Genomic DNA, 15,335 nt, shown 5'->3' on the forward strand with positions numbered 1-15,335 from the left:
GAAAGGGTGCTTCGTGTAGGCGAATGTTTTTTTTTTCATTTTCGAGAGGGGAATGGTGTATCCGTGCCAGGTGTATACGGGTCGTCCAGGGAACCGCTTCATTTATCTAATGATCTAATTCTTCTCGGGATGTGTTGAACATACCACCTCGGCCACTACATCTTCTGTCATTTGTGCATTTGCGTGCCGAGGCGCTGTCTCAAAGTACTGCGCTTTTGACCATCAGCGGCTCGGTAAGTAGTGTAAGAGAAGGTAAGCATTGTTAGGTTGCACCTCATTATTCTGGTGCGTGATTCTTTTGCCTCATGTATGTCGATTCCGATGAGGAGGCCGCTGCCGTAAGCACGGTAGTGGAGCAGGTGGCTCCTTATGCCGCCGCCGTTACACCGACCTCTAACGCCTGGTCCGAGCGAGTAGTCGCAAGGCTGAGATCATTGCAACGCGAGCTTTGCAACTTTAACGTAGCACTCCCTGATGTTGTTAGTTTTCGTGTGGACGGAAAGGATTTTTGTGTGCGGCGCGAGTTGCTACTGAAGGATCCACAGTCGGTGCTCTTCCTCATGGCCGTGAAGCATTTCCAACAGCACACTGCTGACCGAGGCGTTGAAAATGCCATCGAGGTTCCGTGTAGGAACCCTATGCTCTTCGGAATGTTGCTGAATTTGCTGCGCGGATATAAAAATCCCATTCCGGAGGCCTACCGCGATGCCTGCTATGCAGAGGCACGTTTCTACGGCCTTCTACGCTCCTGGTCCTCACGTTATGCCGTTGTAGTGGAAGGCCCTTTCTGCCCGCTACCCTGCAGCGGTCGCCTCTTCTCTGATGTTGTGTGCGCCACGGCTGGGTCTTATTGCCGCAGGGGAAAGTACCGCATCACGTTCAATGTGCTTCGATGTGATACGATGGCAGTCGGAGTTATTTCGCGTGACAAAGAGAAAATGTGGGCAGACAGCGTAGACCAATGGGAGGGGTTTGCACTTTGCTGGAACGACGGTCGAACGGTGCATAACTTCGGCGAGGCCGTGATGGAAAGAACGGGTGTCACATACGCGGCTAACGCACGCATTCGAGTCGAGCTGGATTGTGACGAGGGTATTTTAAGTTGGTGTTTTTTAGAGCGGCAGCAGATGTCTGTAGTACGCTTACCACCGATGAGTTTCGCTTTCGTTGTGGTTTTGGCGCGGTCTTCTGAGGTGCAAATAGTGGGAAGCGACTAAGTGGTGCTACAGCGTCTATTTTTACAACTCTTCTAGCTTCGTCTCTTCTATATAGTGCCGGCGGATATGTGTCTCAGTTCCTCCCTTCCTTCCTCACAGCACCTTTCCCCTTTTTATATTTGCCTCTACACTGTTGCCATATGGCGAGTCTGTGGAGCTTACCGGGTTACTCTTGCTTATCTACGAAAAGTGGCATTTAGCTCTTTAACGTAAGTACCGCGCTTCCATGTAGTTGATTAAAGGCACATCGCGCCTAGAGGTGACATTGCTGATTGTCGATGAAGTATCTGTTCGTTTTTATTCCTCTATTTATTTATTTTCCTCACCACCTTCCACTTTCTTTTTGTGGGTTGTAGAGAAGGTGGACATATCCAATAAAGGAAGCAGAAGAGTATTCGTGTGAGCGATGCGTAAGTCATTTCTTGGAGCAAGGTTTTCCCCTTTAGTTGTGTGGAACACCTCATATCGCTTTACTTCAAGTACTAACCCTGGGCCCAACCAGCCTGTCACTGGCAGTGCCAATCCGACCGCAACAACACCCAAAGCCGTTGGGAAGGATGAAGAAAAAGAGGAATATAGCATTCCCACGGCAGAAATACTTGACGCGGTGAGACGGCGGGACTTCAGTGCTGTCCAATCGCACGCCGTTGGTATCGCACAGCACAAGTGGAAGGAAGAGCATAACATCCCAGCAGCTTGTGTTGTTTTAACACTGTTCACGTGGTTTTTTGCATCTGGCTCTAGGCGGCGGGCCGAGCGGGCCTGCAGGGCGACAGAGGCACGTGTGGAGGAGGAAGCTGAGCAGACGCTGGAGTTGGTAAATACACTCATTCGAAAGTGGAGGCAAAATGTGCAGCGTGCTGAGCAGCAGTTGCAGTTGATTCTGGACAAAAATGGCGAGCTGACGAAAGATATTGATCGCATGACAAGCGGCCTGCGCCAGTGTTATGTTGACACGCGAGCAGCAGCGAAATGACAGAAAAATAGATGAAGAGAGGGGGGACACTACGGCTGCTTCCCCCTGAGTTGCTCGTTATATATATATATATATATATATATAGTTCTCCAGTACGTAGTAGGGGGGCACTAGCGATGTATGTAGGTCACCATTTTTTGTTTGTTTGTTTAAATCCCCCTAGCTACTTTTTGTGAATGTGTCCTCCTCATGGCATCTGGGCAAACACATAAAAGGTGCTCTGTCTGTACTTCCCACTCTTGACGCCGTGTCGTCCGGCACTTATGTTTGGTCTAGTGACGACATTGCTTTCTGCTCTCCGGACTCTTTGTCTCTTGCCGGCGGGAGGCACACCCCTCATCCGTGTCAGCCAGCGTAAAAGATGCCCATTTCGCAAGTGTTCATCCTTTCTCCTCGTGGTGAGAGAATTGTCTTTAAGGACTACAAACGAGATGCCCCTTCCAACACCGATGAGACTTTCTTTCGCACTTACAAATTCTGGGATGGAACCCACAGGAGGCTCATTCGGCACTCAGCGCCTGAGGGCGACTGCCCTCCATTCTTCACGGAAAAGGGTGTACACTTTTGCTTCGTCAAGCGTAACGAACTTCTTTTTGTTTGCACATCGCTGACAAACACGTCGCCGAGTCTGACGCTGGACATGCTCCTTCGCATTTTGGAGGTCATCAGGGACTACTTGGGTTCCATCTCAGAAAAAGCAGTGCGACAAAACTTCACGTTAGTGTACGAGTTGTTGGATGAAGTGCTTGACCTCGGCATACCTCAGGAACTGAGCACGAAACGGCTGCGGCCGTATATTTTTAACGACATCGTTCCTGTAATGCGGGATAACTTCATATCCATGGATTACCTTGTCGATAGCTTAGGCATCGGGGATATTTTGGAACAGACACGGTGCAGTGATGCAACAGAAACGTCCGTTATGAAGGCATCTGCGGAGCAGAGAAACGAGATTTATGTGGATTTAATTGAGCGCCTTCATGCCGTATTTGACGCTGCTGGACAGGTGGTGGTGGTAGGTGTTGATGGCTCAATCGTCATGAAAAGTTTTCTTGTGGGTACCCCAGTTCTTAACCTGTTCTTGAGCGGTGGATTTGGCGTTAGGGGGTATGAGCTTTCTTCTTCCTTACTTGATTACGTCAACTTCCACGACGAGGCTGACTACAACAAATTCGAGTCTGAGCGACTGCTCTCAATCCACCCACCGGAGGGAGAGTTCACGCTCATGAGTTATCACTGTAGTATTTCAGCGACCACGATGCCGCTCCATCTCGCACATTCGCTGGTCGAGTTGTCAGAGCATCAGTTAGAACTGGAATTGCGCGTGCGGGCGGCTATTCCCGCCGGCCGTTACGCCATAAACGTCACCGTCACTGTTCCTACACCACCGTTCTGTACCGCTGCGGCAGCGGAGCTTAAGGCGGACGTCTCAGGACAAGCATTTGAGCACAGGAAAGAAGAGTGTTGTGCCGTGTGGAGCATTGAGAAGCTCTTGGGGACGGCCGAAGAGGTCTGCAGCATTCGTCTCAGTACGGGTACAGCGGTGAAACCGGGTGTTCACCGCAAATTAGGCCCCATCTCGGTGGAGTTTGAGGTCCCGCAGTACAGTCTGACAGGTCTCAGCGTCAAGGCACTGGATATCACAGAGCGTAGCGATGCTTACAACCCGTCACGTTGGATTAGAAACATTGTGTTAGCTGATTCCTACGTATTCCGAACACATTGAAGTGTTTTGTCACTTTTATGGAGTTCTGCACGTCGCAGTGAACGCCGCGATTGGCAGCAAGCTTGTTGAGATTGCTGCTGTCACCACTGTTTCCTGTGGTTTTCGAGCTTTTATCGTCTCATACTGCTTTATTTGAAATGTATATACGCATATTAGTGTCACCGTCTTATGGCATCCTTTGCTTCCCATTTTAGTTGTTTCCTCCCCCCTCGTCCAATAAACGAAATAGGTCTCCAACTCAGTTGTCTGGATCGAATACGATGAAGGGCTCGACTTCCAACTCAGCTCTGTGGGTTACCGCCGACCAGCGCTCGTCCGAGCGGTTAGAAGAGAAAGACGTAGACTATAGTAAGGAGCCGCTTTTCTTCGACATCCCTCCCATACAGCAGGCGGACGCGGCGGTAAGGCCGGTAAAGTCCACAAGAGGAATTCCATGGAGGCGGATTAGGGAGTCGGGTGTGATTGCCCCAGACCTGGACCTTAAACCGCCGTCACCCATAAGAGTCGTGATTGATATCAGAGATAAAAGGGAGAGGAAGGGAAGTAAGGACGATGGGGTTTTTGCAGCACTTCCACCACGTAGTGGCTCCTTCTCCGTGAAAAGCTCACGTGACGTGCCAGGTCCACCGAAAACGGTGGAGGAGTTGTTAGGTGCCCAATGGGGTCCGCAGTGCACAGGGCGGGCATCTTCTGACAGCGAAACAGGATATGTCAGCCCAAGCCTCGTTGAGGTCGCTACCACTGCGGTGACCACCGCCGCCGGCAACAAACATGTCAACCCGCGCTTTACTGGAGACGCCTTAATTCTGAGGTCACCTCGGCAGACACGGGCGGTGCTACTTCGGCGGGAGTTCAACGCCAGAACTGCTAGAGAAAAGGTTTTGAATGCATTTGCGCAATCGACGCCTCGCTCTTTGCCTACTAGCAAACGTCCATCCATAGACCTTAGCGAAGAATATAACGCTGTGGCCAGGAGAAGGGGCGCCTGGGTAGGGGTAAAGGGCTTTCCAGCCGCTGCAGCTACGTGGGTAGGCTCAGCGTCGTGCCTGGGGTGGCCGACGGGTCTGCCTCCCCGTGGTAAATCATCCGCGTCCCCACGAACCATGAAAAGTGCAACGTCCCTTCCCTTTGACCCACACTCTGTCATCGAAAGAAATAGAGAGTGTGATAACAAGAGGAAGGTGCAGGGCAGCTCCCCGTACTTATCAGCTGTACCATCCCCTGCTCTTCGTGGCAACTGCTCGTCGAAAAAGAACACCGGCACCGCCACCAATGAGCATGTTGGCGGTCCGGCGCCACGCATTGCCAGTTGCAGTATTGCTTCATTTGATGATCATTTTTCAAGCACAAGCCCGAGAAAAGGGACGGTGAACAACGAAAACACAGGGAAGAGCCTCACTGATTGGCCAATGACGTCGGTGGCACGGCGGACCAATGTTCCATACGAACTTACCTCGTCTGTCGATAGCATTGATACGGAAGAATTCGATTATGAAAAGTGCCTGCTGCAAAAAAACGACCACTATGCAACTCAGTCCCACGGCCACCCTGGAAAAAACCGTTGCAAACATTCCTTAGGACACGACAACGACTCCTGTCAGCTTAATATTGTTGAAGTCTCTGATGTCACTGAAGTTGATGGGCCAACGAAGGCGGGTCAAGCAGGTCACTGCAGACATAAAATGAATCTGTCCACGGGTTCGTGTGTGCCTTTTTTTCGGGAACTGCTAGACGGGCGTGGGAAACTGCAGGATGACACCTCCAGTATTGCATTCGAGACACTGTTAGAACCAAATGCCATTGTTGGAGCTACTCTTTCTGGTTTACAAACAGCCCGGAGGGCGGAACCGCAAACCACTAATGAGAAGCTGCGCGATGACACCTCCAGTATTGCATTCGAGACACTGTTAGAACCAAATGCCATTGTTGGAGCTACTCCTTCTGGTTTACAAACAGCCCGGAGGGCGGAACCGCAAACCACTAATGAGAAGCTGCGCGATGACACCTCCAGTATTGCATTCGAGACACTGTTAGAACCAAATGCCATTGTTGGAGCTACTCCTTCTGGTTTACAAACAGCCCGGAGGGCGGAACCGCAAACCACTAATGAGAAGCTGCGCGATGACACCTCCAGTATTGCATTCGAGACACTGTTAGAACCAAATGCCATTGTTGGAGCTACTCCTTCTGGTTTACAAACAGCCCGGAGGGCGGAACCGCAAACCACTAATGAGAAGCTGCGCGATGACACCTCCAGTATTGCATTCGAGACACTGTTAGAACCAAATGCCATTGTTGGAGCTACTCCTTCTGGTTTACAAACAGCCCGGAGGGCGGAACCGCAAACCACTAATGAGAGGCTGCGCGATGACACCTCCAGTATTGCATTCGAGGCACTGTTAGAACCAAATGCCATTGTTGGAGCTACTCCTTCTGGTTTACAAACAGCCCGGAGGGCGGAACCGCAAACCACTAATGAGAGGCTGCGCGATGACACCTCCAGTATTGCATTCGAGACACTGTTAGAACCAAATGCCATTGTTGGAGCTACTCCTTCTGGTTTACAAACAGCCCGGAGGGCGGAACCGCAAACCACTAATGAGAAGCTGCGCGATGACACCTCCAGTATTGCATTCGAGACACTGTTAGAACCAAATGCCATTGTTGGAGCTACTCCTTCTGGTTTACAAACAGCCCGGAGGGCGGAACCGCAAACCACTAATGAGAAGCTGCGCGATGACACCTCCAGTATTGCATTCGAGACGCTGTTAGAACCAAATGCCATTGTTGGAGCTACTCTTTCTGGTTTACAAACAGCGCGGATTATAACTGCTGATATTTCTGAAGATAGGTGCTCGTGGGTCAACTCCACTGTTTCTCTGGAGTCGCTATCGGACGCTGGCTTGGGAACGAACAACATCGTAGGGGACTTTATGACGTCCGATGTTATTGTGGACTCTTTGGGGGAGAGCCCGCAAGGAAATAGTGGTGTCAGAGATGAGGTACAGAGTGAATCGCGTGATACCTTTACTGGTGAATCAAGTCTAACACCGCGCAGTCTGAAAAGCTGCTTTGATAACGGAGAGACTGATTCGCTGCCGCCCATTTTACGCTCCGGAGCACGCTCGGTGATTGTGCCAAACTCTTCTCGCGTGAGTTTTTCTGGAGCAGGCACTAGGAAAACATTATCCGAGGTCAGGCGTCCATCATCGGATAATGGGGACGGTTGCGTCATCTCCACTCGTTCCTCCTCCCCTCGGCTGTGGACTCCATCGAAGATACGAATTAGGGGAGAGGATATACTGGTTCCGAGGCATCATCGCACAGAAAACAAGGGGGTTAGAGTCGACTCCCCGGCGGGTCGTTCCGTTTTGTCAACATACGCTACGCTCCGCAATAGAAATTATCTGGGGCTTATGCGACGGTACTTTCTCACCTGGAAAGGGTTGGCAAAGCATTGTACGACACGAACTGCATCCACTATAGGACAATCACCCACTACCTGTGGAAGTTGTGTGGATGACTCGTCATGTGGCTTTGTTCCCACCACCGCCGTGGTAGCTTCACTTGCCGCAGCCGCAGCCGCAGCCGCCCCCACCTCCTCCAGAGCACATGGCGTCAACAACCCACACAGTGATCCCTCTAAGATACGTAATCTCACTGCGAGGAGCCTTAAGTTGCTTTTAGGTGACAACTATCACTCGGCAGATTACGTCTACAATCATTTGCGTAGGAAGCGACTTGGGCAACCAAGGTCCCACTATAGAATGGTGCCACCGGATGAAGATGATTATGTGTCATCGGGCAGCCGCCACAGGAGCATATGTTCAGCAGAAACAAGCTTTTCGTACCCGTCTGACGATGTGACCACGCCGATATCGATGACGTGATGTGAGTTGACAGTGATGTTGGGGCGGGTATATGGAACGGAGAGTTTATCCGGTCCTAATTATTTATAATGTATACTGTGCGACTCTGTTTCCACCGGAAGAGTTATTGTGAGTGTCAGTTGGATGCGCCGCGGTACAGGACCTAGTCAAGGCCGTATGTGCGTCAGCTTGCTCATTCTTTCACGTGGCGAAAAAAATTGGTGGAAAAAAATTGCTCCTGATAGATGGTTTAGAAATGCCATTTTCCCTTTGTTGTTTTCTCACTGTTGCTTTGATTCCTACTTCACGCCTACCTTCATATTCATTTTGTGTACACCGCATTTGTCCTTCGATTTTGGGGTTTGTTGCTTTCCCTATCCTTTGTAGCATTCTGTCTGTTTCCTATCTCTTGTTGGGGCCGGTGGAAGACGCGAAGCATAGAAATCGAGCCAAACATCGTCCACCCGCCCACCCACATAAGCGCATAGAGATACAGGTGGCGTGTGCTAAAGGATAGATCAACTGCACTGAACGTGTGACAGCGTGCCATAACTCTCCCTCCCCTCCCCCCCTCCCCAGGTAGATATCTCCGTGGGATAGGAAAACATGTGGGAAGCCGCTTGCTTGGATGGGTCTCTCAACGGCGTTCAACAGGAGACACTACGGTTCGAAGAAGACAGCGGTCTACATGAGCGTGATTCTCCGACCATTTGGAGCAAGAACAGCTTAAGATACCACGACACGACACAGCCATACGTGAGGGACGGAGAAGAGAAGCAACGGCAACACACCAATGTGCATTCTATTGTCCTTTCCGACTTGGACAACAGCGGCGGAGATGCTCCGCAGATGCAGCTAAATGAACATAGCGTAAACACTTCTAGGGTGTTGTTCACCTCGAGGGCAGATTTCACGTCGTTCTGTTCCGTGGAAGAGAAAAATCCAGAGAATGCAGAAGTGGCTACGAGGCGCGCGCTCACAATTCACAACAATGCCCGCCAAATTCTTCAGGCTTACCGCGCTTTGAAGTTCACCATTGAGCAACAGGTGTACAGGCGCTACTTTTTGAAGTGGCTGCAAATCCACTGGTCGAGAGGCCCAGTTGGTGGACCCATACAGACATCAGCAGCACTACTCTTGTGCTCCACGCCGCAGGTGGTGAAGAGACAATTGGAAGATGGTATGGAAGGTCTCCTGTGGGACACGGCATCTAAATCAACGCCGTTGTCAGTTCCCAGTAGTATTAAATACGGATTGAGCAGCACAGGGCACAGTGGATCAAACAGGCGACAGGAGCTGCAGAGCGACGGCCAACCATACGAAAGCACGCCACGCAACTCGCCATGGAGTGCGACAAAGGAACCTTCATGTAAGCTTGCCTATGGCGAGAAGCACAACACGCCATCTACGTCAGCCACTCCGTCCAATAAGGACTCTTCCCTTTACTCGTGCAACGTGTCATCCATCCACCCGGACAGAGGAACACCCCAACGCGAAGAATTCCCGTGCCTTCGCCTCCCGGCGCTAGGTACGCCGCGGTCGCAGAGTGTGAACTGACTATAAAGAAACTCGGCACACTCTCGTACACAATAGATGGTAAATGAAAACACCATTCTGGTCTTCATAGACGGTTAGAAGCTCGCTTTTGCAAAGATACCATTGACTGACGCTAGTAACGGTAAACACTGATGCCGTACTGGGTTCCGTGCGTAGATCGTAATTGAATATGTTAATCGGCTAGGACATAGATCCAAACCAACAGTGTCTTCTGATGGGTTCCTCGCTCGTTCTCTTTCCCTCACCTTATCTCCTTATATTGCCTTTAGGTTTACAGTAGGTTGCTCATATGTTCCCGCACATAGTTAGAGTTATTTGAAATTTCGACCATTTCATTACAGTGGCGACTGATAGTGGGAATGGCGTTACCGTTGGTGAAGCCACCGGAGATGCGGTAATAAAACTCAGGAGCCTGTATTTCTGCTTTTTTTGCGGAGATGTATCATCACATTCCAGCCGATGTGTATGATTCTGCTGTAGCGGGGCCTGTGGTTGGTACCTTCGTTGTGATAAGATGGCTGATGGCGGATTTTTTTTTTTTCTTCGGGCTGTGGTGTCGCCACCCTACGGTGTGTAATAAGATCAAATAGAATGACGCTATAGATTTGTAGAACGTTGGTTGCGGAACTTTCGGCCCTTCATTTACCCTTGGTTGCCGCAGGCGGGAGGCAAAGGGAATCTTCGCGTTCACAGACTTCATTCGCTTACCCGCGTAGCCGACGTCATCAGCTCTCACATCCTTTAATAACAGACTTCAGCACATCGTTCTCTTCGTTGCTCCCCCTCCTCTACCGTGCTTTTGCTCCCATTTTTTTTTTTGAAAAAAAAAACTCGTGGTGTAACAATTGAAAGCAAGTGCAATGGAAGAGTTGGTGGACGTACTCAAGCGGGCACAGTCCGCTGTGCTCCATGCGCAGTACGACTTGATCCAACTCCGCCACCTGCAGGACGAGGGCAAAGAGGCTATCAAAACCTCAGCAGACTATGTGAATAACGATGCGTTGCTGCATCAACTGAGGGCGCAGAGTAAACAAGAAGATGCAGTGCAGCATCTAGAAAGGGGCGTGCGGCTGATGCGAAACCTACTAAAGGACCCAATACAACAAAAACCGAACAACAACGCGGTGCCGCAGGAGGCACCTCAACAACAACAACAAACGGAAAGGAGCGAGCAGGAGTTGAAAATAAATGCGGTGAAGCAGGCAATGCAGCGCTACATCGAGGGCCAGCGCAACCTCAAACAACAGTGGGAGTGGGAATTACATGCCAAACTCACAGCTAAGGACGACTGCATCGACGAAGTGCGCCACAACGCAGCAGATTTAGTGAGACGGGTAACGGAGCGGCGGGTGCTTGCGCGCGCACTGCATAAGTGGCGTAGGCGCACGGCAAGTCTGGTCGCTGGTTGCGAAAGAAACATTGTAGCGCAGGAGCTAGGAAGAATGAGGACGACACTTGCCAAGAGCTTTGCAGCAGCTCGGGCTGTAGTTGTTTTGCGGCAGCGCTGTTTCCACCGATGGCACTTGCAGATGATGCGCTCGTTGATGCGAAAGGAACAGCAAAAGCATGAGGAGCTGAGTATGAAGCTACAACACGCGGAAGAGGAGCTGCAACGGCAACACGATGTACTCATAGAAGCTTTAGATGCCAAAAGACCTGACGCGGGACTGAAGCTGCAACGACAGCAGCATGAGGAAATATTGCGGCTTAGGTCAGTGGTAGACGGGATGGTGCGTGAGTTCAAGGAGCGGACCGACACTTACATTCGGCAGCAGGAGGAACTATCGCAGTACTATGAGGAGCGCCAGGCGATGCTCATGGAGGAAGTAGTCATCGCTGAAGTACGTCGACAACAGCAGGATGAAGTGTTGCGGTGTAGGGTATTGGAAACTTCGAAGCATAAGCAGTGGACCGAGGCGCTTTGTGGTCTTGTTGCTGATTGTGTCAAGGAGAAAGCACTTGCACTGTATAACGAGGCGCTGGCAGCGAACAACGATTCGAATCAGTATTGTAACGAATTGGAAGCCCTGTTGTTGCAGCAGCGGCACGAGGTGATAGAGTCGCTGAAAGCTCGCGTTCAAGAACTTGAGCGCCGCTGCGCGGAGGCGGGGGAACTCTTAGATGGGTGCAATAATGAGTTGCATGAGCGAAACATCGTCATTCGTAGCCTGAAGGAGACCTTCTCACAACGGTTACTTCGTGTCACTACCACGCAACGTATGCATGGCTACTGGGTCCTGTGGCAGAGACATGCGGAGGTTCGTCGCCAAAATAGGCGGCTACACGATGAAAGAATAGTGGCCCAGCAGCAGCGGCTAGTAGTAATGGAGGAGATGGACCGACGGTGTATTATTCAGTTGGAAGATTCGGCTCTGAAGTTGGTCGGGTCGTGGAGGAGCTGCTCGCAAGCGGAGGTGTTGTTGGAGGAGACGCTTGCTGAGCTTTCGGAGACGAGTACGCTTTGCGCTTCACTTCAAGAGGAAGTGGGGCAGCTTAGGTCGTACAACGCTGAGTTACTAGATACACAAAATGCTCAAGTGTCGGCCTGGTTTGCTTCAAAACTAGAGTGCTTGCTCGAAGCAGAGCATGCACGGCGCATGGAGCTACGCTACAGCGAGCTGCGTACTCGCAAGGCTCTTGATAGAATGACAGCGGATCACAGCACCGCGGTGATGAGACAGAAATGTGCTGCAATGCAGGTCCAGCTCGACAACTCGCTGAAGCAGCTTCATCATGTTGGTGCTCTCGTTGCTGAGTATTGTGCGCGGAGTGCATTCAATTGTTGGTTGTTGAGCACTGAGCGGAGGCGGCACAAGCGAGTGGCAGACAAAACGAGGTCGTGTATCACTATTGGCTCCGTGAGGAGCCTGGACGAGTCGACGCAGCACACCATTAGTGCACCAAGCAAGGAATCAGGCTCACTTCAGATGCAACCACACCATTCGGGGTGGGACAACGCGAGTGAAGTATTACTGCAGCGAGGGCAAGGTGTGGATCAGCAAAGTAACGTCACAAACATGGAGCGCTTGCGGTATAGTACCACCAGTGGGGTCAGCTCGTCTCCCACGGAAACGTGTGTGCGGGTGGGGGACGTAGAGCAATTGATGGGGGTGTGTCACCCGCCATGGACACCCTTAGTTGCTGTCAGTGGGGATCCCCCTAAAAGTCCCGGTGGTGTACAGTTGAACAGTGTCATACATTTCATTTTAGCTGAACGGGACACGGTTATAGAGTACACTCACAACGTCGCGAGTGCGGTGTGGAGCGCCGCTGCGGATGCTATTGTTGCACAGCAGTGTGCGCACAAAGCGATAGTGGAGGAACTACAGCAGTACCAGTCTTTTCTGGAAAAGCGCATAGCCGTTTCTGGAGCCGCAGATGCAGAGGCGCCTTACCAGCAGCAGGAGGCAGCTGATCGCATCAAGTTCTTGCAGGAGCAGTGGGAGAAGTCGGAATCAAACACCAACAACTTGAGACTGCAGCTGGAGCAGCTGCAGGCACAACAGGAAAAGGAAAGGGCAACTCAGAAGCGAATAGAATCTCAACTTGCGTCAGTAAGAGAAAGTAGGGACCGCTACGAGAAGGAGGTGGAGGTGTTGCAGCGGCGTGTAGGGGAGCAGTGGGAGCATAATGAGCTTGTTAAAGAGAAACTTTTGGCCTCCCAGCAAGACATCAAATCACTTCAGGCCAAAATAGAGGAAGAGAAGAACCGGTATGAGGAGGATGTTGGTGCATTGCGGAGACGGATAGACGAATACAAGGTCCAGGATGAGAAGGCACACCAAAAGCTGCTCGATGCACAAAAACAAATAGAGTCGCTACTTGCCACCTTGGAGGAGGAGAGGTATCATCATCAGGTGGAAGTAATGAAGTTAGAGGAGCAAGTGGAGGATCAAAAGTTACAAGAGGAAAAGGCGCAGAGAGCCGTTGATATTGCTAGTGCAAGCCAAAGCCGAGAGATCTGCATGCTCAGGGCGGAGACGGCGCGCCTGTCTGCACAGTTAGAGGAGGCCCAGAAGGAGAACGAACTAAACAATGCCCTACGTGACACCATAAGGCAGTATGAACGGACGCTCGCTTCGTTGGAGAAAGATGTAGTTGTACGTACAGGTGAATTCAGTGCCTCCCTGCAAACGCTGGCGGACTTGGACGGTTTTTCCAATACACTGCTCCTACGCCACAAGCAAGATGTGGAGCAGTTGTTCGAGTTATCGAAAGTGGTGGGAGGAAGCGGTGGCGGATATCTTATAGAGTCAGCAAAGGCTGCGTCAGAAGGACAGCAGGCCGAGGAAGTAGACGCGAGTACTGCAGAGGGGACTGTGAAGAAGCAAGAGCAGCAAAACAGTGGGGAGCTGCAGCAGCGGCTGAGCGAATCGCAACAGCGTGTGGACTCGCTGCTCTCTACGCTGGAGAAGATCAACGAACAACACAAGAAGGAGGTGACTGAGCTGCAGCAGCACTTGAAGGAGCATCGGCGACGGGAGGAGAAAATGCAGAAAGCAGCCGCTGCCGCGCGTGCAAACTATGAGCGAGAAATGTGTGTGCTACGGGCGGAAGGAAAGCGACTCACTGCCCAGGTTGAGGAGCTCATGGCGAGTACCAGTACTGCTGAGCAGAAGCGGGAGTTAGTGGGGCTGGAAACACAGAAGCAACTGGAAGAGGCACACAACCAGGTGAAAGGGCTTAAAACGGAGCTGAAGACAATGGCGATGCATCATGCCATTGAGTGTGACCGCCTCCACACAACGGTCGACGAGCAACAAACCACTATTGAATCACTAAAGAAGGGGATATGCGGTAGCCACAAGGATGGTACCGGCTATGGACTTGCAACCGGCGATTTGCTGCAGCTTATGGAGGAGATGGTTGGCTTGGCCTGTGAGCATACGAACGAAAAGGCGCAGTTGTATTTAACGTGCTGCGCAGGGGAGTGGTTCAGGCAAGAGTGCATAGAGGGCGAGAGGAGGTATAGCAGGGGCGCATCGGAGTTACGTGAGTGCATGGAACTGTTGTTAACGACACTCGGTCGAACCAATGCCCAATACCAAAAGGAAAAAGATGACAATGAAAAACAAATGGAGGCATTGCAGCAACTGATTCGGCAGCAGCAGCAGCAAAATGATGCCGAACAAGAAGCAGGGGCAGAGGAAGGGTGCAAACGGCCCACAGAGTGTCCGCTGCGTTCTTCTGCAGGCGCAGAGGGTGGAGTTACATCATCTCAGCCATGGCTTTGCTGTCGTTGCGATTCGCCACTGCAACGTGAAAGGAGCAAAGCGGAGGTAGTTCAATCTATTGCCCGTTACTCCGATATGTTACAACAACAACACGACAAAAATCGCAGCCGGCTTGAGCAACTCAACAAACTCGTGGCCCAGGTCGATGAGCTTATGGAGTATGGCCGCTCTCTTTCCCTCCCCGAGCAATAACCCTCCAGTTGACGGGAAAAGTCATTTTACGCACATTCGGCACTCTTCTTTCTGTGCTTACTTCTGGATGCTGCTCTTCCTTTTTGTGAACATCACCCCCATCCCCGGGGTTGTTTCTCCGGCTTTTGGGCGCAAAGTGTTTTCAAAAGGTGAGAGTTTTGGATTAGATACAACTTTGATAGAACCGTTACTTTTATGGGGAATGTTCATGTTGCTATAGTCACGGCGTGGGAACGTGTGATCTGTATTCTCCATTTATATATGACTCCTATACACTTCTTCATATATACCCCTTTCCCCATCCGTTATATACATACATCCGCATGTCAGTGACTGTTCGGCTTTGAAGCATGGCTTCGCTTCCATACACCACGGCCATCTACCGTGTGGCCCCGTGCAAGTTCATTCACTCTGCTTATTCTAAAAATGCTTAACCTTCGTCATTTTACTTATCGTTATTTTTTCTTCGTTTCTTTTTTTGTTGTTTCCTTGCATCCGACACTCTTGTAGGAAACACTGCTGCCAGGTACACTGTGCGGCAGGAAGGAATTGGGGTGTCACTGT

General features: G+C 51.0%; 6 protein-coding genes across 6 annotated transcripts; all 6 read left to right on the forward strand.

Moving 5' to 3' along the window:
* Window positions 1-305: 305 nt before the first annotated feature.
* Window positions 306-1,217, forward strand: TbgDal_VIII7250 (hypothetical protein, conserved; the record flags this gene model as incomplete). The annotated part of the gene is made up of 1 exon (XM_011777756.1): window positions 306-1,217. One exon carries the CDS (start codon window positions 306-308, stop codon window positions 1,215-1,217), a length of 912 nt encoding a protein of 303 aa, XP_011776058.1.
* A 406-nt stretch (window positions 1,218-1,623) lies between these two features.
* On the forward strand, window positions 1,624-2,193 carry TbgDal_VIII7260 (hypothetical protein, conserved; the record flags this gene model as incomplete). The annotated part of the gene is made up of 1 exon (XM_011777757.1): window positions 1,624-2,193. One exon carries the CDS (start codon window positions 1,624-1,626, stop codon window positions 2,191-2,193), a length of 570 nt encoding a protein of 189 aa, XP_011776059.1.
* Window positions 2,194-2,554: 361 nt separating this feature from the next.
* On the forward strand, window positions 2,555-3,919 carry TbgDal_VIII7270 (adaptor complex AP-4 medium subunit, putative; the record flags this gene model as incomplete). The annotated part of the gene is made up of 1 exon (XM_011777758.1): window positions 2,555-3,919. One exon carries the CDS (start codon window positions 2,555-2,557, stop codon window positions 3,917-3,919), a length of 1,365 nt encoding a protein of 454 aa, XP_011776060.1.
* Window positions 3,920-4,179: 260 nt separating this feature from the next.
* TbgDal_VIII7280 (hypothetical protein, conserved) lies at window positions 4,180-7,809 on the forward strand (the record flags this gene model as incomplete). Its single annotated transcript, XM_011777759.1, has 1 exon — window positions 4,180-7,809. One exon carries the CDS (start codon window positions 4,180-4,182, stop codon window positions 7,807-7,809), a length of 3,630 nt encoding a protein of 1,209 aa, XP_011776061.1.
* Window positions 7,810-8,394: 585 nt separating this feature from the next.
* Window positions 8,395-9,345, forward strand: TbgDal_VIII7290 (hypothetical protein, conserved; the record flags this gene model as incomplete). Its single annotated transcript, XM_011777760.1, has 1 exon — window positions 8,395-9,345. The coding sequence occupies one exon, from the start codon at window positions 8,395-8,397 to the stop codon at window positions 9,343-9,345; it is 951 nt and encodes a 316-aa protein (XP_011776062.1).
* An 860-nt stretch (window positions 9,346-10,205) lies between these two features.
* Window positions 10,206-14,771, forward strand: TbgDal_VIII7300 (hypothetical protein, conserved; the record flags this gene model as incomplete). The annotated part of the gene is made up of 1 exon (XM_011777761.1): window positions 10,206-14,771. The coding sequence occupies one exon, from the start codon at window positions 10,206-10,208 to the stop codon at window positions 14,769-14,771; it is 4,566 nt and encodes a 1,521-aa protein (XP_011776063.1).
* Between the last annotated feature and the right edge of the window lie 564 nt (window positions 14,772-15,335).

This window comes from Trypanosoma brucei, chromosome 8, assembly GCF_000210295.1.
Source record: "Trypanosoma brucei gambiense DAL972 chromosome 8, complete sequence".
NCBI lineage: Eukaryota > Euglenozoa > Kinetoplastea > Trypanosomatida > Trypanosomatidae > Trypanosoma > Trypanosoma brucei.